Source organism: Ictidomys tridecemlineatus, chromosome 6 (genome assembly GCF_052094955.1).
Source record: "Ictidomys tridecemlineatus isolate mIctTri1 chromosome 6, mIctTri1.hap1, whole genome shotgun sequence".
NCBI lineage: Eukaryota > Metazoa > Chordata > Mammalia > Rodentia > Sciuridae > Ictidomys > Ictidomys tridecemlineatus.
Genome location: NC_135482.1, coordinates 66,537,630 through 66,560,582, shown reverse-complemented (window position 1 = coordinate 66,560,582; position 22,953 = coordinate 66,537,630). Strand labels below are relative to the sequence as shown.

Here is a 22,953-nt window from a genome sequence, read left to right as displayed (position 1 = left end):
TGTTATTTATTAGGTATTCCTGAGATTCTATTGAGCAAAAGAAAAACTGTGGGACAGCAGGGCAAGACTGAATGCAAGGGCTAGGGGATCGGAAGGTGAGCTTGCTAGCAGGACCTGGGAGGGCTGGAGACCCTAGTAGCCTTGAAATCACTGCCTCCAGAGGGGTGGCTACACTGAGCTCTGAGCAGACCAGGCCGGGAGCATCAGCTCTGCCTACCTGGCCCCAAATCCTCCAACCCCAGGGCAGCAGAGGCCAGTGAGAAGCTCTGAATGAAGGGCTCAGCATGACACACACTAATAATGACAGATCCTCTCGAGCTCTAGGAAAGCAAAGTCTTAGGTAAAGGTGGCATCAGCAACCATGGAGATTAAATTCCCTGCCAGTCAATCAGGAGGGGACTCTGAGTTTGATTTAGGTGGGCTTATAATTTTTTAAAAAATAAAATCTTTTTCTCCTACCTGGCTTTGGGGAGGAAGGGTTACACCTTCTACTGAAGCCGGGACTATTATAGGAGCATCCCTGATTCAGGTCAATGTGAACACAGTGCAGGAGAGATCCTCCCTCCCTACTCCCTCGTCAGCTCATTGATGCCACTCTAGGAAGGAGCTGGGGGGAGCCTGGCTTTGTGGACTGACTTGGCCAACTGTGGCTTTGGGCCCCCTTTATATGGGATGGTCGGTTGTCAGTTTCTTGATGTCATAAGGCCTTGGGCCCTTCTGGGTTTAACCTCTCTAAGCAGAGCTCCCTGGTGTGGCTGCTGTCATGGCAGCCTGCAGGTGCAGCCTCTACCTGGACCTCTTTTTTTCTCTAAGCACCCTCTGGGTCCCCTCTTTCCAGAAAAGGTCTGTGAACTCTCTGCCTTTGACCATTTTTCATAGGAACTAGCACAGAAAAAGTGAAAAGAGAGAAAACTTGGGAGCAGAAAACCCACGATATCTAGTTGGACCCTCCCACCAAAGCTGGGGCAAATCAGCTTTCCTGTCTCAGTTTCTCTACCAATAAAACAGGAATAACAGCTTCTTCTCATCAAAGAAGTGCTACACAAGTGGTAGAATACTTTGTGGCTGTGTGCTGTTCTTAAATGCAAGAGAACTTTCTTTCCCCCTTCTTTCTTTAGACTTTTCTTCCCTTGGAGAACTGAACCTGGAACTTCCTTGCAGTAGAAACCCATAGGCCAGAGCTTTGGGCTCTGGGATCCCTGATTCACGAGAGAATAAACACAGACTCTATTAAATAAAAAGGTTTTTTTGTGCCCCTTAAACCTACCTGTGTGCCACAGTGGGCTGCAGCAAAGGGACTTAGCAGGTCATCAGGTCCTTCCGTAAAGTATACCAAAGAAGGGGAGACAGAGTACTTGGTTCTGGTATTGGTGTTTCCACTTATTGGGTGCCATTTAATCTCAAGCAGTTTTCTCATCTACAGAATAAATAAAAGGGGCAGAATGAAGACTTCCAAGTGTAAATCTCAGCTGACAAAGGGAGGACAGAGTTGAGCAGAGCTCATCCCTGACCTCCTGTTCCTCCTCAGGGCCTTTTAGGATCAGCAGCTCTATCAGGGCTCTCCTGCCTTCAGCCTATGGGGCCCTAGTACTTAATGGCCATAGAGGAGGTTGGAAGGATAGGGATGCCCAATTGGCCCTACTCTGCCCTGGCCCACCCGGAGAGCCCCAGTGAGCTCATGTCTGCAGTAACTTCACTGCTCATAACCAGGATGGTGAGACAAACCTGGAAGCCATGCACAAGTGAGAAGTGATGGCTGTCTCCTTAGGAATGTACTGCCCAATTAAAACTGTCTCCCATATGGCTCCAGAGGATGTTGGGACTACTCCGCAGGCATCTTGGCCAACCTCCAGGCTGTGTGGTTCTGCAAGCATTTGTTGAGGGCCTACTATGCATCAGACATCAAGCTGGGTGTCAGGGAGAAAAAGAGCAATAAAAGTAACACTAAAAAGTACAGTCTATCTGTCCCAAGACACACTTTTGGAAGCAGACTGTCAGAGAGCTTGGGTTGTGCTGGTGATGCCCCGGACTCATTTCCAATCTCCCATCAACCCCAAGGCCTGTTTTTCCCTGACCACAGGCTCCAAGCCCTTAGATTGTTTCCCTCCCTTTAGAAAGCATCCCAAGCTCCCTACCTTCTTCTGGCCTCCTCTTCCTCCTCAGTTGATATGGATCAGGCAGCTGACTCATTTCTACTACTTCTGGTATAATCTGAAATTCCTCTGTAATGTCCATCCATAATGCAGATGTTAGGTTTATTGCATCCTGTCCTGGGCAGGGTGTCCAGCAGAGGTCATGAACTGAAGTGACACCCATGCAGTAAGAGAGGATGGGGTCTCAGTAGAGGTCATTCTCCAAGTGAAACACCTGAAGGAGGCAAGTCCTCAGACAGGAAAGACTAACTTGGAAGACTGGTGTCTTCCTCTTTCAAAGGGTGAGAATCTTGAGGGCTAGACTTGGGAGAGGATGGAAACCTAAGTGTGGCATGTGGTTAAAATAGGCTGTCCGGGGGCTGAGGCTGTAGCTCAGTGGTAGAGCACTTGCCTAGCATGTGTGAGGCACCAGGTTCGATTCTTAGCACCACAAATAAGTAAATGAATAAAATAAAGGTTCATACATGTAAATATGTGTGTGTGTGTGTGTGTGTGTGTGTATATATATATATATATATATATATATATATATATATATATATATATATATATATATATATATATAAAAGGCTGCCTGCTTGTGTTTTCCCTTAAGTAGCTCTGTGTCTATATTTGTTAGGATCGCATTCCACTATGAAAAGACACCCCCAAACCTGGCTTACAGTTATTTTTCTCACATAATGAGAACTCAGAAGACAATCAGTCCAGGACCTGATCATGGACTTTTATCCTGATGCCTAGCCTTCCTTAGCATGCACTTCCTGCCTCATGGTCAAAGGTAGCTTCCCTGTCTCCAACATCAAGCTCAAATTCCAAATAGGAAAAAGAAGATCAAAAGACCACTTGAGTCTCCTTTCCTTTTAAAGTGCTTTCCCAAAAGTTCCATACAACTTCTTTCACCTCATTGGCCAAAACAGTGTCACATGGCCACTTCTATCTGCAAAAGAAGCTGGGGAATGTTTTTTGTTTTTGTTTTTTAGGTGTTTGATGACTTTATTTTCCATTAATTATTTATGCCCTGTCCATATAAATTCTAATATATGAAAATTATTTCTGCAGAATTTCCCAAGGTGGCCTCTGGTATGGAGGTGAGGGAGAATGACCACAAGAAACTGCAGTGCAGTCTCTCCATCAACCAGGAGCCATACACTGAAAATTAGCAACTGCTACACTACCATAAGTGTGGGGGCCGATAAGGAGAAAAGCCACCAAGGGCAAAACTTCAGAGAACCTTACAGTTTTTGGAGGCTGAAAGTCCAAGATTGGCCTCTGGTGAAGATTGTTTCACAACATGGTGGATGGCATCATAGTGGGAGTGCATGTGAGAAGAAGAGATCTCATGGTAAGACAGGAAGCTGGAAAGAGGGTACAGGTATGTCTTCTTTTTATGACAACCCACTTCTGGAAGAATGAACCAGGTTTCCCCCAAAAATTATATTAATCTATTCTTAGGGTAGTGCCCCGAATGACCTTGCACTAAGCCTGATGTGGTAAGGGTTCCACCACTTCTCACATCATCTCTCCAGAGACTGAGCATCCAGTACTTGAACCTTTGGGAAACTAGTAACATACAACAGCACCAAGTAACACATTGTATATATGTTAATGGGCACCTATGGTCACAAACATTTTTATCAGCTATTTTTTTCCCAAAAAATTATTTACCAAAATAGGGAATATTCAACTTATCTGATATTTATTTTCTTATAGAAAAAAAGTTAAATAAATAGAATAACTCTAGTTTTTACGTGGTCTTTTTTTAAAAAATATTTATTTATACATCTTTGTATGTGGTGCTGAGGATCGAACCGGGGCCACACGCATGCCAGGCGAGCGCGCTACCGCTTGAGCCACATCCCCAGCCCTTTACGTGGTCTTAAAAAAGGTATTTTATGGTTTCATTTAATTTGGACTTGCCTACTTTTACTTTACCAATTTAATATGGCGATTGGAAAGCTTTAATTTTATGGGGAATGTGTCTTAAGTGAATGAGTATCTGCTTTCCCCCAACAACATAGATTTGTTTTAATAAGAACTGTAAACTACAAGGAGAAGGATTAAAAAAAAAAAACAGATTTCAGGAAAGAGAAGGTGTAGCTTAGGGGTGGAAGAAGGAGAGCAATGGCTCAGTGGGCTGATGGCGGACAGCAGTTGGCAGGTGTCTGGACAGCAGCAGGCAAAAAGAGAACACGGAAGTAGCAGAAATCAGGTGCCCAACCTCGCTCTTCATTGCCAAGTGGGTCCCTCGTTCATACAATCTCAGAATATCTCCTTTCCTCACTTAAGCTGCTTAATGTGAGCCTCACTTCCTTTTGCTGCGGGCTAAGCTCAGCCTGGAAGCATGTACAACTCCATCTGTTAGAAAAGAACCCTCCGGTCTTTTACGTGCACGCCTGTGTTGTGGAAGGCTGGGACGGCGAGGTCCTGAAGCAGAGTCGGTCTACATCCCAGCGCATACAACTCTGAGAGCTCAGCGCTTGGGTTTGTTTCGGAAAGAAGCTGACAGGAAGCTCCCTGGAAGCTTCCCTATGCTGTGCTAAGGGACTCTCCTATTTGTGCGTCCTCCTGCCGCACAGTTATCTACGACACCGGAGTGTCTGGAGTCTGTCCCCGACCGAGGGCAGGCTCTGGGTGTTTGGCTTTACAACCTCAACGTCTACAAGGCCCCGGGCAATGCGAACGGCCTTGGTCACCGGTGGCGCCTTCTTCCTCCGGCAACAAAGTAGCCCAGTTCCAAAACCTTAAGTCTCTCACAGTGTTTCAGGGAGCAGGGAAGCACCGCCCTCTCGCTGGGGTAGGCCCTCCCCAGCCTCCAGGGTCACCATCCTCCTCTGCTCTGTGCTGCCGTCTACCGGTGAGCGGGAGCGCGACAGCGGCATGGTGGAAAGGAAGTGCCTGAGTTTCGAGGGCGCAGACGCGAGTGCACGCTGCCGTCCCCCCCCTCCCCCGCGCCTCCTAGCCGTTCTGCGCCTGCGCACCGACTGCCAGCTGCAAGGACCGAAGAGGCAGGTATAAACCCGCTGAAGGGATTAGGTGGCTGAGGGAGCCGCCCGGGAAGTAGCTTCCGGGGTTCGAGCCCTGCAGGTTCGGGGATGCCGGCGTTCGCTCCTCCTGGGTGACTCTGATGAGATCGAAACATCGCTTTTGCAGGGGGGCGTGACCTGAGCCTACTTCTTGGGGCTGGGAGTGGAGGAGGAAGGGGTTCGCTAAGGCCTGTTATTAATTTGGTTCACCTGTTTGTTCAGGAAGGTTTTTCTCGAGGAAGATACAGAGTCTGCAGATAGTGGAGAGTCAGGGGCGAACTGGACCAGGTGGCTGGGGCAAGTCCCAGGGCGGTGAGGAGCTGGACAGATTGGCAGAAGGCAGGCCCCATTACCCCCGCTGTATGTAAAGGGGAGAGCAGTGCTACAAAGTGGGTGTCCCGGTAGACATTGTGAGGTTGTTGGTCTCACACTCAGGATGGCAACCCCTAATTTGTGTGTGTATTCACTTTTCTTACAGAAAGAAGCAATGTCTTCTGTCGTGGCCCAGTGTGGAACTCTAACTTGCACTCACTTGCCTCTTATTTATCTAGGACATGACACGCGTGGCACATCACGGCCATGGGATCTCAGCATTCTGCCTTTGCACATGCTCCCTCCTGCAAGCGAAAGAAAGAAGATGACAGGGAGGCTTTGCTGACTGATCTAGAACAGGAAGAAGCCATTGCTCAGTTCCCATATGTGGAGTTCACAGGGAGAGATAGCATCACCTGTCTCACGTGCCAAGGAACAGGCTATATCCCAACAGGTTTGAATCTGGTGATCAGGGAAGGACTGATTCCCGGTTAAGGCAGGGGTTCTTATGTCTGCCCTAACAGCTTATCTCTGAGGCATTAGTACTTTTATAGTCCCAGAGTGCCCTGATTTGAAACCAGCTCAGCTGACTTGATACACTTGGGCAGATTCCACAACTTCTCTTGGTCTCTTTATATTTGAAACCCTTTCTTTTCTTTACTTCCATTCTTTTATCCCCATGCTCCCCGCCTCTACTGTGGTTTGGAATATTCTTCTCATTCTATGTTATGGGGTTGTTTAGTACATGTCTTATTGTTCTTGCTCATAAAATCTGGCACAGCTTTGTAGGTGGACCATCTTGGAAACTTCTTAATAAAGAAGCAGTTAGTGAATTAATAGCCCAAGGTCAGCAAAATGTATCAGGTGAGGAGAAGTAAACAAATGTTCAGAAGAGGAGCCTGGGCTACCTTCAGGATTATCTATTATTAAGTAAGCCCTCAGAGAGTCTTTTAGAGTTTAGATGGAGAGTCACAAAGAGCTTAAAAAACATTTATTCTAACCCTTCATATTAAAGGTGAGTAAACAGTGGCTCTGAGAGGTTGATGACTTTGCCAAGTTGGCCATGCATTAAAACAGAATAAGATCCCAGGTTTCTCAACTTTATGCCACTGACCTGAAAGTACTTACAGGTGTTTTGTAATTTATAATATTATTTATTAATTTATTTATTCTTGTTCATTAAACCTACCATATGAAATTAGTACTTTTTAAATATCTAATCCCAGGAAAATATTTGCTGTGGCAGGCTGTAGTGAAGTGCTAAGAAAAGTATTGCCAAGTAGGTGGGATTTACAAAATATGTGTTTCATTCTTTTCCAGAGCAAGTCAATGAATTGGTGGCTTTGATCCCACATAGTGATCAGAGATTGCGCCCTCAGAGAACGTGAGTTAATTGCCTTCCACCTGCTAATACCTACTCCTGTCCCTATTTCTTTTTATATGTTATGACTGTAAGTTAATTCTGTGAAAACTACATCTGTTCTTGTAAATGACCCATTTCCTTTATTACAATTTGCTCAAGAAGGATATTTCTGCCCCGTCACAATCTGGGGAAAGAAACTTGAAGCTACAAATGTTCTTGAGAGCAAAGTGAAGGGGTGAGATTGAAAGGAATTGGAGAAGTAGGGTGTCCTAGGAGTGAGGAAATTCTTTGTCCACGTAGCTCCTCCAAGCTTCACTTAACAGTGTCCAAACTGGTTTTAAAAGGCTTCTTCTGCTCCATCCCTTCTTGCTTGGTTTCTGGTTCCTGGCTATTTGTATTCTCCTTTCACTCTCACCTTTGCTCCCCCATTTTTACATTTAATCTCTGTCAGTTGCACCTTGATCTGACTGCCCATTGGGCCATTTGTTATGTCATTTGCAGTAAGCAGTATGTCCTTCTGTCGGTCCTACTCTGTCTCCTGGCATCTGGTTTGGTGGTTTTCTTCCTGTTTCCACATTCAGTCCTCGTGGGTGATGATGGCATCAAAGTGGTGAAAGTCACATTTAATAAGCAGGACTCACTTGTAATTCTCGCTATCACGGTAAGGTTTAGGGCTTCACGGCGTGGATTGTGCATCTGCTGGTCTTGGACCAGGATGCTTACACTTGTTTCTTCATTTGCCCTGATGCAGGCCACCCTGAAAATCAGAAACTCCAACTTCTATCCTGTGACAGTGACCAGACTGTCCAGCCAGGTTCAGTACATGAACACAGTGGTTGGCACATATGTGACCACTAACATCTCCCCCATTCCACCGAGGAGTGAGCAACTGGTAAGCTGTTTTTTGGGAGTCCCTGTCCCATAGTGTGTGAGCAAAGTAAGTGCTGTGAGGACACACAGCTTGTTTTAGTCAGCTTTTCCACTGCTGTGTCTAAAGGATCTGACCAGAACAACTACAGAGAAGTCTATCTGAGGGCTCATGGTTTCAGAAGTCTTAGTCCATAAAAGGCAGCTCCATTCCTCAGGACTAGAGGTGAGACTGAACGTCATGGCAGGAAAGAGTGGCAGAGGGAAGCAGCTCACATCATGGTGATCAAAAAGCAAAGAAAGATTCTACTCTCCAGATACAAAATATATACACCCAAGCCATGCCCCAATTCCCACCTCTTCAGCCACACCCTACCACTTCAGTTAATCCCATAATGGATTGACTGGCTGATTTGGCTAAGGCTATAACCCAATCATTTCTCCTCCAAACCTTCTTGCATTCTCTCACAGGTGAGCTTTTGGGGAATACCACATCTAAACCATAACACAGCTGCATTTCTTTTCTTCTCCTGGTTTCCACACATAGGCACTGATTGATGAGAAAGATCTAATGGGCTCTGTAATTATGAACAATTGTGGAGAAGGAGGGAGAAAATAGTTAGCATTTAAGAATTTGAGGAGCAAAAGAATTTGTAAGAGAAAGACTTGCTACATATCAAGAAGAGGTGGTATTATAATCTGAAATCCATTGACCTCTCAAAGGGGAAGAGGTCAGAGTAGTAATTAGAGGCTCATAGGCTGTATCAGGGACAGTCTCAGAGACATATTTTATATGTGATGGAACCATGGTCCAGGGTCTGAGGGTTTCTGATAATAGTGCTGTCCTTGACCACTGACTGACTCCAAGTATCTTGTTTTCAGGTGAATTTTACGGTGAAGGCGGAGATGGGAGGACCATTTTCTTATGTGTAGTAAGGACAATGCTCTTTATATGTGTGGTCTTTATCAGAGGAAAGGAATTCAGAGCCGTACTCAGTTGTCTGGTGCCAGGTTCTGCCTTAAGTCCTAGCCTTTGCCCTGTAGGCTTCCTAGCTTTGGCTATCTTATGTTTTATTTGGAAGAGATATTGTTTTATATGTGACTGAAGTGCTGGAATTTCTAAAAGAAACATTACCAAAAAACATTACCAAGCTCTAGCACTTTGGAAAAATAGAAAAGGATCACAATGGGGAAAGATGAGAATGACCCTTGTTGGTGGCTCAGAACTGGTGGGCCTTAGCAGCATTTGGGTCAGAAGGGTGGGTGTTGGGAATCACCCTAAATAATTTAATACTCTTCTATTGATTCTTCTATTTTTTTTTTCCTGTTTTAAATCAAACTGCCTGTCTCTGTATTGCTGCTTGGTAGCTTCTTCTGTACATTACCTGACATCCTGGTGCACAACATAGTGATCTTCATGCGGTATGTCCCTTGCTTCCTTACCCTGATGGCTTGAACTATTGGACCCTGTGAGCTTACTGCCCTTACTCAGAAACACATAGCCAGAGAGATCTCAAAGCCCCTTGGTGTTCTCTAGATGTGGAGCTCAGATCCCCTATACAAGTCACCAGGTTCTCAGTGAACTGTTGAATATGTCATTTTCTCTATGAAGTGGGATCTAGTTTAACTAAGAACACACGATCTCTTTAGAATCCTAATGAGACCAGTAAAGAACAGAAAAGCTTTCTCAAGGTATAAGTACTAGGTATTTGACCAGACTTACTCTCTAGCCACACAAATTATCATGTGTCATGAAACTTCAGTATTTTTCATGAACCTGTGACTATCACATTTGCAGGTGACAGGTTCTGCTACTGACATCTGAAATGTGAGGATTAGAGCAAGGGTTCTCAGCGTGGTACTGGTGATATTTTGTGCCAGAAACAATTTTTGTTTTTGTAGACTGTTTAACAGCATCCCTGGACTCTACCAACTAGCTACTGGTACACTCAGCCCCGTACTTGGTTGAAACAACCCAAAATGTCTCCAACATTGCCATAGTGTCCACAGGGGAAGATCATCCCTGGTTCAGAACCACTTATTTAGAAGATCACCTCATGACACAGTATCTTCGGGTATAGAAAGATCCTCTGACCTCCTGGTTACATAACAATGAAGATGTGTGTCTCGGGGGTATTGTTGCTTGAATTTGCAAGAAACTACGTGGGCAAATTTCCTTGCTTATTTCATTTCTTCTTGGTTTTCTTTTTCCTAGAACTTCAGTAAAGATTTTATATATTGGTCACATGACCCAGAGCTCCTTGGAAACACATCACTATGTAGATTGTGGAGCAAATTCCACGGCTGTTTAGCATCTGCTCATGGTTCTCCAGTGGCAATACCTGTAGAAGAGAGCCCAGCATCTGTTCCTGAGTTCCATACTGATCCCAGGTGGTATAAGAAGAGGACAAATTTTTTTTCTTAGCCCACAGCAAACCACCCTCCTACCCCTTAGGGGGAACCTCCTTCCTATAGCACCATGTATGTTTCTCAGAACCAGCAGAATCACTGCCCAGTGCCTAGCCTGTGCCCAGCAAATAGTTGGCACTCAATAAAGTTTGAAGAATTTAATTTAGATCTTTTTAGCTGTTCTTGAGGCATTATAAGCTGAATCTATACCATGCTTCTAGGTTATCAAACCACAGAGTGGCATGAAGATAGGACTGTTAGTGCATCTGCAGATATATCAGTGCCTCATCTGCACAGAGTGGCATCAGGGTACCCTTGAAATACCTGAAAGAAGAGGGCATGGAACCACTCAATGTGTGCATTTGTTTGATCTGTTTCCAAATGCCTAGAAGCTTTTAAAAGAAAGATTTTCTTTTTCTTTTTTTTTTTTTTCTTGTAGAAATTCACACTTGTTTCTACCCAAAGTCTATGTGGGGCTTGGTTTACCCTTCATCCATTGGCTGGAACATGGACTGGGGGTTTGATTAAAAAAATAAATAAACTCTGTTTTTGATTCCTTTTTGTCTCTACTTGTCTAGATGCCTTTGTAGGTAATCCTGAGGAAACCATAGAATAGTAAGTGAGTCAGCACAGGGTCCACTATGGGAAGGAAGAAAAAGGAGCCCAGACAACTTGCTGTCCCCATGAGTGTTGTCACAGCAAACAGCCTCACTTCATCTGCCTCTCCAGGCAACTGACTGCCCTATTACTCTTCCAGAATAAAGCACACAGCGCCCCCTGGAGGCTGAAAAAGTCAGATATGCCAGAGAGTGAGAAACTGCTTCCTGGAGGGGTAACCCCAATGTGGCTTTTGTCTTTACTAAGAGGAATTGGTTTGAGGTTGGAAGTTTCCTCAACTGTCTCCACCCTCTGAACCACCAGAGGATGAGCTGCAGAGGATCTATCAAATTATGGCTAAATTTCATGACTGCCTGAGACTGACCATCATCAAGGGTTGAACACTGGAGTTTCAGTAATAACCAGGTGGTATGAAGGGTGTACACATTAGTGGTAACAGTGATAGATCCTAGTGAAGGAATATCACTACTTGGACAGGAGCAAGTCATTTCTGAAAATGTTGCCCTAATCAAAACATGCCTGAACTCCTGATGGTGTTCACTCTTCTGTATCATCTCTTTAGTTTTTCCATTTTCCAAATAGCCTCTGTAGCATATTTTCTTAATGATTTTGGAAAAGCTACTCATATTGGTACTTCAGTTTTGAGTATTTATTTTTTGTGACCTTGTGCCTCAGAAACATTTCTTGCTTCTTGATATTAACTTAAAATCCAGTTAATAATATTTAAGTAAGAGCAGTTAAATTTTCTAGACATATAGCAATGAGTCTGGTCTTGGTGTTATGAGCTCTCATACCTAATTTTATTCTTAGCATCTCATACTGCACTTTGGGATGCCCTGCATAATTTTATTGTGGTGTCTGTCCGTTCTTGGAACAAATACCCAGAATTTTTCTCTCAGCAGTCCAAAATTAGGGGAAGTTGTTGGCTCAGATGTCATTATCATCACCATTGTTTCCAGTGGATTGAAATTTGCAAAGATTATTTCTTAGAGATGAGGCTTGCTGGAGATCATTTCTCTGTAGCTTCCTCTTGGCCTATACTGTGACCTGTAGATCTCTAACTATATATCATGTCGCTTAGTTGAAGAGTTGCTACCTACAGAAATCTCCATTTATTTGTAATTAATTCATTCCAGAAAAAGCATTGAACACCTGCTGTATGCCAAAGATTGCAATTTTTGTTGCGGTTTTTTTTTTTTTTTTTGAGTGATATAGCTGGAAGTCTACACAAGCTTTTAATCTTTATCAGGCCCATGTAGACCACAGTTTACCTCCACTAACTATTCTGTAGCCCTAGATACCCCACAGCAAGACCCCATGATCTCTGGGTCAACTATCCCAGGGTATATAGCCCAAAGTATGGAACAGTTGTTAAAAGAATCAGCTGGGCCTGGTGGTACATATCTGTAATCCTAGTGATTTCAGAGACGGAGTCAGGGGAGTCACAAGTTTGAGGCCAACCTGGGAAACTTGGTGAGACCTTGTCTCAAAAAATAAAAAGGACTAGAAATGTAACTCAGTGATAGAACGCCGCTGGGTTCAATCCTCAGTGCTGGGAGGGTGAGGTAGAATCAGCCTATTTTTTTAAAAGCTGTACATGAAATAGGATCCCAGATGTGTCCCCCACCCCAAACTACTGAGCAGAATAATGTTTTCCTTCATAAGTAAAATTTGTCATCACCTTGTCATCATTCCTTTAATATGCTGTGTTCCTTCACTTGTTTAGAAGTGGACATAATTTCAGAAGTTGTTCTGTGATTTATCCAGGATTCAAGGGACTTAAGAGTAAGTTTTAGGGCTGGGGGTGTGGCTCAAGTAGTAGCGCACTCACCTGGCATGCGCGGGGCGCTGGGTTCAAACCTCAGCACCACATAAAAATAAAGTTGTTGTGTTCACTGAAAACTAATAAATAAATAAATAAATATTAAAAACATTCCCTCTCTTAAAAAAAAAAAAGTAAGTTTTAGCTGAGGCACTGGCTCCTAGTTCAAAGGCTTTTAGTGCCTGACACTTTCATAGAGAAGAGGAAGTTAAAGATAGGAAAAGTAACCTGGCCCAGCCCTCATAATCAGTGAGCCTGCTCTGTTCTGCTTGCTCAGGAACTTGCCTTACATGTTATTATTTCGTAGAGACCTATCTTTCCTGAGGCATCAGGGATCTTAGAAATTAGCAATGATTCCAGTTACTTGGCTGCTCTCTGGGGAGAGCAGCTGTGGGTGACACAACACTCATCCATGCCCTGGTGAGGCTTGCATTTCAAGGGTTTCTGTTCCACATCCTTGTGTCCTCTGGCTGAGTCTCTCCATTCTTTGTAGAGCAGCTGTTATTATTTCCAGGTTTTACTAAGCACCGAGGCAGTGGGTGGGTTGTGAGGAGTCACCTGGATACCTTGGGACTTCTTTTGCAGAAATCTAAGATGGAGGTCACAATCTACCGAATAAGAAGCTCTGCTGCTGTTGCCGTGAATGGAGTGAGCAAGGAGGCAGTATGGGCTGCAGTTGGATTGAAAGGCTAGAACTGAATTCAACTCTTCAACTCCACCTATTACCTAAGGAACATTTTTCTCTGTATACATATATCTCACCTGCTCTCCTTGCTCTCACTAGGTAAGATAGGTGGAAGGGTTACTTGTACTTATGATAACTATTCTGTATTTTTAATTAACATGTTATAATTTTACTCTGTTTTTCCATGAGCTAACCCCGGTAAGATATACTTTATTCAACTAAGTTTACTTCATAAGTTAAGTATAAATATCAATAAATCCAGCAAAAGTGTCTTTTATTTATTTGTAGTATTTATTGAAAAGTTGTCGACCTTAATCTAGAGGAAGTGGGCAGGGATGTTAGAAGCGGATAGAGAAAGCCTTGGCTCTCTGGTTTGTTAGCCATGCCAGATCTTTTAAAATTGGTTTTATAAAAATCATCCCAGGGACTTGGGGGTTGAGGCAAGAGGATCACAAGTTCAAGGCCAGCCTGGGCAACTTAGTGAGACCCTGTCTCAAAAATTTAAAAATTAATAAGAAGTAAAAATAAGGGTAGGGGATATAGCTCAGCAATAGAGTGCCCTCCAGTACTACAAGAAAAAGAAAGAAAAAAATTGTCATGGATTCTGATTGGTTTCCTCTGCTGTCCACTTCACACATCACCACTACTGGGGCCCTCTAGTGGAGAAAAGAACAACTTGCTCACCTCTACACTGAGGCACTGGAAAGCAAGGGACACCTGGTAATAGTGAGAAAGGGAATGCTGTCCATGTAAGATGGAGGTCACAATCTTACATCTGGTGTTCAGAGGAGATGAGTGGAAGCTTTAAGTGCAGGTCCAGGAAGTGAAGAATGGAGGCCAGAAGGAGGGGTGGGAAAGAGGAATAAGGAGGAGCAGGAGGGGTGGAGATTAGTAACCCACTTCTCCTTGACCTAAAATTCGTACTGAAAGGTGCAAATAACCACCCTGATTACTCATGTGCACTTGTCAGGGGTCCCTTCTTGACCTCCTTCCTGATTTTTCACCCCACCTTCTCTCCCACTCAGCAGTATGGCCCACACATGGCCTTGCTCTCTAGGTTCATGGTGCACCATGCCTCTTGCTTTACAAGAGCAAGGCAATCCCTCTGGGGTGTCTCCCTTTTTGTGTTCATTGGTTGCTTTCAAGAGCAAGGCAATCCCGCTGGGGTGTCTCCCTTCCCAAACTGTCATGCTATGATTTGAATATGTACAGTGGCCCTCAAAGTTCCACGTGTTAAAGGCTTGGTCTCCAGACTAACGCTACTAGGGCGGTGGGGGGGGGGGTGGAAGCTTGGAGAGGTGGGGCCTCGTGGGAGATCCTCAGATCATTGGGGTGTGCACTCAGAAGGGACTGTGGGCCTGATGTCTTCCTCTCACTCTGCTTCCTGGCTCATAATGTGGGAACTCACTCTGAGACACACTCCTGCCTTGATGTGCAGCCCTCACCAGATGCCCAGACCAATAGGGCTGCCTGATCTTGGATTTGAACCTCCAGAACTATGAGCCAAAATAAGCCTCACTTTACTTCATAAATAGCCTGTGTCTGGTGTTTTCATTGTAGTAACACAAAGCTGACTAACAGACTTAGTCTTTGATCCTGGTTTACCACTGGGTTCCATACAGTGCCAAGTTGAAAAAAGAGGCATATGGGAGGTCGCTAAACCAGGCAGTGTGGCTTCAACCTTGCTCTCAGTTGAAAAGTCCACAGAAGGCAGCCCCAGGACCACATTTGGGCATGCATACAGAATCAAGGACTAATGGAAAACAAACTAAAGAACAAAGCACAAGGCAATGTGTACTTTCCAATAATTTTTTAATTTTTAATATCAATTGATGTTTTAAAAAATACAGAGGTGTTTGACACAGAATAGCACCATTGTGTAGGACACACACAGTTCCTGCGCCCGGCACCTTCAGGGGGTCTTTTTGCCTGGGCTGGGGGCAGTCACTCAGGGGGCATTTGACTCACACCAGTTAGTTTCCTGTCTCTGCCTTGACCCAAAGGTCTTACAGGAAGACAATAAATAAATAGAACATGAGATTTTATTTTGCAGTCTGCCCAGTTCAGGTCTCTTAGAGAGGGGAGAACAGTCCAAACTGTGAGAGGGGGAAATGAATGGACATCAGGTCAGGTCAGCCATTCAGTGCAGAATCCTAGAGTGACTGGGATTGGAAAGTACTTGGGTCCTTTGGGTTTGCAATGGATTGTGTTGTTTCTGGGTTTGGGTTTTTACAAGAAGCAGACAGGCCCTATGTCCACACCAAATTCTTGTTCAGGCCCTCCTATGTCCATGGGTGCAATGTCAATGATGGGGAGGCGTGAAGTCTTCTGTGACCGGTACTCGATGACAGTCTTGCCCCACTTACCGGTGTGTTTCTAGAAGGAAAGAGAAGAGATGCTATTCAGTAGATGTTTTGCAATCCAGTAATAACTTCCTAGGTACCCAAAACCGAACAACTACAGTGTGAAAGATACTCATGAGGCTCCCTAGACCTGTTCTTGGCTTGCTCAAGCCCTCTCTGCTTCAACTCCTATCCTAAGCAGCAGAGATCTCCTCCACCTTCCTGAGCTGTCCCTTCCTTCCCCATACCACAGTGGATTCCCCTCCTGTGATTCCCTCTTTACTTGCTCTTGTAGGGATGCCTATACACATTACATGAGCACTTCTGCAAAAGTCACTGAGCAGGCCAGGTAGGGCCTTATTTCTCCTAAGCCAGGAAGTAGACAAGCTGATAGAACAATATGTACCTTTCCCTCACCTGTCATTCAATTTGTCTTCTCAATACAACCCCTCAAACTCACATTTCTGATAATCTGTCACTTTACGACTAGGACACTTGTTATAGGCCAACCCTCCCTCCATCCCACACAGGCAACTTCCAGGTTCTGGGTGGCTCTTCTCTCTGGCAGGTCCATTCAGCCCCACTCACCGTGCAGCCATCCTTCAGGGCAGTGTACGTGAACCTGCTGTTGCCCTCAGCCCGGATTTCCACATCATTGGAGCCCTGGATGAGCAAGGCCTTCTTGAGGTTGCCAGCTGTTTCGTCCAGGTAGGCGATGCTGTTCTTACAGTGGTAGGTGATGTTCTGGGAGCCCTCAGTTGACAGGAGACGTAGGAAGGTCATCTGGACGTTGGCGGTGTTGGGAGCCAGGTTGTCATCTCCATAGCTGAACTGTGGGGCAGAGAGCCAGGGTATGAGGCCTGAGAGCTGGCATTTACTGGGATCAGGGGCTTCAGAGGTGTTAACTATTCAGGGATCAGAGAAGCTGAGGGGGATGTTGGGTGGTGGGAAGCTGAGAGGACATTTCTGCTTCCAGGGAATGGAGCAAGCTCAGAGGATCTATTTTCAACTCCAAATGGGGAAAAAATATTCTTCCTCCTCTCTCCTTTCCCTCAAGCCCAGAGAAAAACTGATGAATGTGGGGAAGGTGCTGACAACATCCAGGGAAATAGAAAGACCAAGGAGCCAGCTCAGGCCTGGAGCACCCAGATACTCACATGGAAGCCACCATTGATGGTTTCTCCAAACCAGATGTGCTTCTTGTCCTTGCTCTTGCTGCTCCACCAGTTCTTCTTGGGTACGTTTGCTGGGTTGGGGTAGACGCAGGTCTCGCCTGTCTCCATGTTGCAGAATACCTTCATGGCGTCCAAGGTGCAGCCCTGATTGGGGTCAATCCAGTAGTCTCCTACAAGAGAAGAGGCAGCACCCCATCAGGCTAGGCAGACTCAGACTCAAAAGCCCAGGAGGGCCAGACTGACTGGGAGAGACAGAGGGCCTACAGGGAAATCGGGAGTTGGTGGGGAAGCTTGTGTGTGGCCTAAAGGGAGGGGAGACAGAAGAACATGTGAGGCAAGGAGATTGGGATGGGCCATCTAATAGTAAAGAAGTTTACAGGCATAAAGGTCAAGACCAGAGCAGGATAGAGTCCACCCTGAAGTCACTTCTGCCACGGTAGGACAGGTGCCAGGGCTGTAGCTTCTCAGCTGTGAAATGACAGAGCAACCATCTCCCAGAACCTTCCAGGCCTGGTTCTGCCCTGCACCAAGGGATAACTCTGCCTTGCCACGGAAGGTGGCCATGCCCATTGGGCTGACCCTTCACTCTCTGGGGCAGGGGACCCTGTCCTCCAGGCTCACCGCTCTTCCATTCAGGGTGGCAGAGTTTCAGGTCCCGGCAGGTACGAGCAGGGTTCTTGCGGGAACCCTCGGGGCTGCGGATGCTCTCAATCTGGTTGTTGAGGGACTTGAGTGTGGCATCCACCTCGGCATCATGCTGTCTTAAGGTTCCAGCTGCCTGGTCAGCCCGCATGTACTGCAGGGGGTCAGGGCCCTTCTCTCTCTGGCCTAGGCCAGCAAAGGCAGACATGTCGATGCCAGGGCCAGGGGGACCTGGAGGGCCAGGGGGTCCAGGATTTCCAGGAGGACCCTGCAGTAGGGAACAGAAAGATCAGCCAGGAACCCAGGGGAGGAGTTTCGTGTCTGTCTCTATTTGCAAAAGTAGACTAGAGCGTCCTCTTCCCAGTCCCGTGGCAGGGGTAAGGGAAGAAGCCTAGGACCAAGAAAACTGTAGCCTCTTCTAGCCTCTTCCCCATTACTTCCTTAGCCCCTCTCTTTTGTTTCCCAGCACCACCATTGGTTCCTTGAGCCCCTCAGGAAACTCTGAATAAAGGATGACTTTACCACTACCTACAGGCTAATGCCCCCAAAGAGACTCTGAGCACCAAAGAGATGCTGGGAATATCTCAGACCATATGGAAGGAGTCAAGACACTTACAGCAGGACCAGTTTCGCCTGAACGTCCACGGGGACCAGGAGGCCCAATGGGGCCAGGGATTCCGTTAGCACCGTCTTTGCCAGAGGGACCAACAGGGCCAGGTGGACCCTGCAGGCCAGGAGAGAGAAGAAGTGGTGAGAAAGGAATGGACTTCATAGAGAAGCCTGAAGAGTAGCTGTAGCTAGTTAGGTGGCCATCATGATGGCACCAGCCATTCAGCCCCTAATTCTTCACATTGCTCAGCCGTATCACCCTAAATTGGCCTCTGTTTGGCCAAGGACCAGCAGATTAATACCATGGCTCTCTTATCCTCCTTAACTCTTGTTTTAAAGCCGAAACTTAAGAGTCTGTCTGACAGTTGTGAGCTGCTCTTGTGATCATCATCACAAGTGTTTTTGTGGCCATAGTGATGCCAAGCTGGTCCTACCTCCCTCAGGGTACCTCCTGAGTGAGGACCCCTAAGCCCAAGGCTCCTCCACCAACCATTGGAAACCCTGGTCAGTACAATGGCCCACCCCTCCAGAAAGGCTCTCTCCATCCCCCAACTCCATCTCACTTACTCTAGGGCCAGAAGGACCAGCAGGACCAGAAGCACCTTGGTCTCCAGAAGGACCCTGTGTGGAAGGAAGTGGCAAAGGGCAGAGGTCAGCACACAAACACACACACACACACACACACACACACACACACGCACATATTCCCTTTCTACCTCCTCAGTCACCCTGAGTTTGCTCAGGGAATTTCTGAGGATGACCCCAAGCTATGACAGCAGCAAGGGAAGCCCTGCTGCTTAGGCCTCTGAGCAGCAGGAGGCTTTGAGCAGACTTTTGCAGACAGTGACACTCACAGGAGGACCGGGAAGGCCTTGCAGACCAGTGAAGCCACGGTGTCCCTTCAATCCCCTCTCGCCAGGCTCTCCAGATTCTCCTTTGTCACCTCGGGGACCTTGAGGGCCCTAGGAACAAGATAGAAATAGATTAGGCCAGGTCAGGGCCAGCAGAGCCCTGTGTTTGTTCCACCTAAGCCAAGAAGTCTCAGGAACAACAGTGTCCCTGTTTTCTTCCAGCCCACCCCTGTCAGGGACCTAGCACAGGAGGTTCTAATACTCACTGGGATTCCCCGGGCTCCAGCCGGTCCTGAAGGTCCCATGGGGCCTTGTGCACCCTGTGAGGAAAGAGTGAGAGCAGAGTCAAGGAAAAGCCAGGACAGGGACTTCCCTCCTCCACATTTACCACTGGGCTGGGCACCAAGGCTGCTGCCCCCATGGTCCAGAGACCCCTGGATGCAGGGAGTTCCTCCAGTCCCGTGGCATGAGGGAAGGCCATCATGGAAACACTCCCTGAACACTCAGCTCACTACCAGTTCTGCTGAATGAAGGATACTCACAGCTTCTCCTCTGTCTCCCTGCTTGCCAGTTGGGCCAGCTGGGCCAGGAGAACCAGGGGGTCCAGGTGCTCCGGGAGCACCCACGGCACCAGTCTCACCACGATCACCCTGTCAGGAGAGAGGGCTCAGACTCAGAGAAGAACATTCCAGAAAAGGTAAGGACAGAAGCTCCTTTAAGATTGAGACAAGGCTGATTCTAGCCTGCCAACCAGACCAACCTATCAGACTAAGTCAATGTCCTCTCCACCCAGCCCAATCAGAAGACACCAGATACTCACCTTGACTCCAGCTGCACCATCTCTACCAGGTGGACCATCAGCACCTGGGCTTCCCTGGGCAAAGGGAAAAAGAATGTGCTCAGAGCTCTCTCTGACATCTCCCCTTGGCCCTCTCACCTTCCCCCTTCTCTGCTTATCCATCTCATAGTCTCTGTGCTGTCCCCCTGCCCACCACATACACACAACTGCACCAGGCTCTTGGTCCCACCAGTCTATCCTGCCATTCACTTCTCCAGTGCCCCAGGACTTGGCTGGACTGGAAAGAGATGCACCAACCCCATTCCCTGGTCAGAACCACCCCAGGGAGATTCCCCACTTACCTCCCGTCCAGGTTCACCTGCAGGACCAGTCAGGCCAGGAGGCCCCACAGGACCAGGAGGACCTCGATCTCCAGATGCACCAGGCGCACCCTGCTTGCCGGGCTCACCCTGCAGGGGCGGACAAAGACCATGAGTGAACATGCTAAGCATCCCTGCCCAGGGACCCACCGCTCATTTTAGGGGATAGCCATGACTCAGGGACAATTCTGAGAGTGCTGAGTGGATGTAAGCCTAGGACGGTAACCCACACTCACCCTGAGCCAGGCAGGGCCTAGCTAGGCTGGAGTGAAAAGCCTCTCTCACTCACCGATGGGCCAGGCAGGCCAGGGAATCCTCTCTCACCACGCTGTCCAGGTAGACCAACGATGCCCCTCTGACCAGCCAGACCCTGGGGACCTGGAGGACCGTCGACACCCTGAGAGGAGAGGTGGGAAATGAGAATTGACCCAGTGGCTCCATCTGGCCATGATTTTTCCTGCCCACAGGAGCTTCTTACACTCCTGTGCTTGGGGACCTTGGCACAGGCCTGGTGAGGGACTTACAGCAGGACCATCATCGCCGGGCTCTCCCTTCTCGCCAGGGGGTCCTGCAGGACCTTGGAGGCCAGGATCACCAGCTCTGCCAGGTGGACCAATGTCTCCTCGAACACCTTTGGGACCATCTTTTCCAGAAGGACCAGGGGGACCAGGGGGTCCAGGATTGCCCTAGGAGGAACAAATGCAGAAAGTGAGAATTTACCTCACCCTTCTCATCCAGGCTGCCAAAGCGACTGCAGCCTCAGAGACAGCGGCTCCTTTGAGGGGCTTCCCTGTTCCCCTACTCCATACACACTAAGGGAAGCTTAATACCTCTTTTTTTCCCCATGGAATCCCTCCTGCTTTGTCCTTCATCCTCAATTCCCCATTTCTAAAGAAACAGCCTCAACCTTGCTCCTTGGACCCCATGTCTTCTGCTTGACCAAGCCCCACTTCTTATTCTATTTTTTTTTTCTGGTTGTATACAAAGTATGTTGACATCAATTCATGTCTCCATACATGTACTTTGGATAATGATGACTATCACATTCCACCATCCTTGCTAACCCCATGCCCCCTCCCTTCCCTTCCCACTCCTCTGCCCTATCTAGAGTTTGTCTATTCCTCCAATGCTCCCTCTCCCTACCCCACTATGAATCAGTTTCCTTATATCAGAGAAAACATCCACTGAGCCCCACTTCTTCTGCACTTGGCATTGACTCTTCCTTGTAACTGATGTCTCCCCGCAGCTCCTACGTGTCAGATTTGGGATCTGCTGGCTTCCTTATAAAGCCTGGAGCCAGGTGCACAGAACTTGCTCAAGAAACGTGTCCAGATTGAAGGCAGTCATGCCAACTTTCCTGCCCACTAATCCAAATATTTGAGGGGTGAGACCAGGCCTGTGTGGAAGATGTATGGTCCCAACCCTGCTCCCAGCTGTTCATGGGGACAGACTCTCATGGTCAATGAGCTCCTTCTCAGAAGAATGGGAATGAGCAAAGAGAAATGGGAACCAGCCTGGAGATCTCTTGATTCAGACAACTCCACCCCTGCCTGGGCCTCCTGGGCTAGGAGTGGGGTAGATGCCTGCCAGGAGTGACACTCACATTGGAGCCTGGGGGTCCAACACGGCCAGCAGCTCCAGGGAATCCAGTGGCTCCCTATGTGAGGAGAGAAGAAGAGAGGAAAGCCCCTGAATACCTCAGTCCTCAGGAAGGTCAAGAGTCAAACTGGCAGGGTAGATAGGGGGTGTCTCAGAACTGGGGGTGGGCAATGGGTGAGGGGTCACAAAACATCAAGAAGGGATTAGAGGGAGAAAGGGCCCCACTGGGTCTGGCCATGGAATCAGGTAGGTGTGGCTCCTTGGTCTCCTGCCCATGAGGGCCATTCAGTGCTTCAGTGAGCCTAGGGCACCCTCTCTCCCCCCTGAGTGGGGGATGGTGTTAGGCTGTGGCATAAGCAGTACTGAGAAAGGAAGAGGTGGGGACTCTTGGACACTGGCTGCCCCAGGAGCCTAGGGCCTAGCCTTCTTTGTAATTCAGGGGAGAGGAGACCTCACTCACCGGGGGACCTTGGGCACCTCGGGCTCCTTTAGGACCAGTCACTCCAGTAGGACCCTGAGAAGGAAAGAAGGAAACAAAATGAGGCCTGTGGACCGGGGACAACAGTAGGCTTCTACCTGAGCCCCAACATCAGACTCCTGAGGGCTCGGTTTTCAAAGCACAGCTTCCTGCCAATATGATCCCATCCTGAAAAAGCTGTAACAGGCAGGCCAAACACTTGAGGTTCTGCCAAAAGGGCCAGAGACTCCAGACTCTAGGAGAAGCCTCCAGGCACCTGTGGAGTTAGTCCCAGGTCTCACCTCCCAGGAAGCCCTTCCTGCCCTCTCACCCCTCTCCTCAAGAGACCAGCTGCTTGGTCCTGGCTGTCTGTGGCCAGTGGAGATACAGTCTGTACTTTGTGCAGGTCCCCGAAGACCCCCACCCAAGTACTTCACCCACCACACCGAAGACAGTGAAAATCCCTTCCAATAACAGACAGACTCCTAGCCATTCTCTGCCTGTCCAATCTACAGAACCTCTCCCCTGTACCCAGCAACCCTGCCTCTCAGAGACAGTTCTTGGGGAGCTCAGCTTTACCTACCTGAGGCCCAGGAGCTCCAGAGGGTCCCTGGGGACCAGGGGCACCAGCATCGCCTTTCTGTCCAGCCTCTCCTTGCTCACCCTTGGCACCTGGTTGGCCATCAGCACCCTGGAATGGGAGAAGGGGGTGAATAAAGGAAGGGCAAGCCAAACACTTGAGGTTCTGCCAAAAGGGCCAGAGACTCTGGGAGTATGTGAGTGTGCATCTGTGCCTGTGTGTGTTTGTGTGTAGGTGTGTGTGTCCACTCTGAACCTGAAAAAGGTTCTAAGCCAGGATTGCTATAGT

At 47.6% G+C, this 22,953-nt stretch overlaps 2 protein-coding genes across 20 annotated transcripts in view; one reads left to right on the top strand and one right to left on the bottom strand.

Moving 5' to 3' along the window:
* The first annotated feature begins 3,971 nt into the window (after positions 1-3,971).
* Tmem106c (transmembrane protein 106C) lies at positions 3,972-22,819 on the top strand. Of its 17 annotated transcripts, XR_013422945.1 has the most exons (13): positions 3,977-5,162; positions 5,399-5,565; positions 5,728-5,942; positions 6,809-6,872; positions 7,353-7,512; positions 7,603-7,743; positions 8,601-8,650; positions 13,153-13,351; positions 16,163-16,302; positions 16,652-18,161; positions 18,593-18,671; positions 19,443-19,568; positions 19,665-22,819. XR_013422945.1 is itself a non-coding variant. In XM_078014798.1 (9 exons), exons 3-9 carry the CDS (start codon positions 5,756-5,758, stop codon positions 10,028-10,030), a joined length of 753 nt encoding a protein of 250 aa, XP_077870924.1. In that variant the 5' UTR covers positions 3,972-5,162; positions 5,399-5,464; positions 5,728-5,755; the 3' UTR covers positions 10,031-10,683. The 17 variants fall into 17 exon arrangements, 16 of the variants coding, with proteins under 16 accessions (XP_077870924.1, XP_077870921.1, XP_077870920.1 ...); XM_078014798.1 differs by lacking the exons at positions 13,153-13,351; positions 16,163-16,302; positions 16,652-18,161; ... (1 more) ...; positions 19,443-19,568; positions 19,665-22,819 and adding exons at positions 9,087-9,140; positions 9,934-10,683 and having other exon boundaries at positions 3,972-5,162; positions 5,399-5,464; XM_078014795.1 differs by lacking the exons at positions 13,153-13,351; positions 16,163-16,302; positions 16,652-18,161; ... (1 more) ...; positions 19,443-19,568; positions 19,665-22,819 and adding exons at positions 9,087-9,140; positions 9,934-10,683 and having other exon boundaries at positions 3,972-5,162; positions 5,399-5,515.
* The window catches only part of Col2a1 (collagen type II alpha 1 chain), a 30,917-nt gene continuing 23,011 nt past the window's right edge, over positions 15,048-22,953 (bottom strand). For all 3 annotated transcript variants that reach the window (XM_005324868.5, XM_078014781.1, XM_005324869.4), the window contains 16 exons: positions 22,669-22,776; positions 22,089-22,142; positions 21,633-21,686; positions 20,554-20,715; positions 20,319-20,426; positions 20,012-20,119; positions 19,692-19,745; positions 19,414-19,521; positions 19,138-19,191; positions 18,875-18,982; positions 18,588-18,641; positions 18,028-18,135; positions 17,391-17,679; positions 16,752-16,939; positions 16,183-16,425; positions 15,048-15,628 (listed from right to left, as the gene is read on the bottom strand). In XM_005324868.5, coding sequence (XP_005324925.1) covers positions 15,482-15,628; positions 16,183-16,425; positions 16,752-16,939; positions 17,391-17,679; positions 18,028-18,135; positions 18,588-18,641; positions 18,875-18,982; positions 19,138-19,191; positions 19,414-19,521; positions 19,692-19,745; positions 20,012-20,119; positions 20,319-20,426; positions 20,554-20,715; positions 21,633-21,686; positions 22,089-22,142; positions 22,669-22,776 — 1,947 coding nt within the window. In that variant the 3' untranslated portion in view covers positions 15,048-15,481. The remainder of the gene's footprint in view (positions 15,629-16,182; positions 16,426-16,751; positions 16,940-17,390; positions 17,680-18,027; positions 18,136-18,587; positions 18,642-18,874; positions 18,983-19,137; positions 19,192-19,413; positions 19,522-19,691; positions 19,746-20,011; positions 20,120-20,318; positions 20,427-20,553; positions 20,716-21,632; positions 21,687-22,088; positions 22,143-22,668; positions 22,777-22,953) is intronic.

Bases quoted from the DNA above. Each gene is read 5' to 3' on its own strand.
- Tmem106c (XM_078014799.1), top strand. From the start codon at position 5,756: ATGGGATCTCAGCATTCTGCCTTTGCACATGCTCCCTCCTGCAAGCGA. The intron at 7,744-8,600 runs GTAAGCTGTTTT...TCTTGTTTTCAG, and splicing joins CACCGAGGAGTGAGCAACTG to GTGAATTTTACGGTGAAGGC. The intron at 8,651-9,086 runs GTAAGGACAATG...GCTGCTTGGTAG, and splicing joins GGACCATTTTCTTATGTGTA to CTTCTTCTGTACATTACCTG.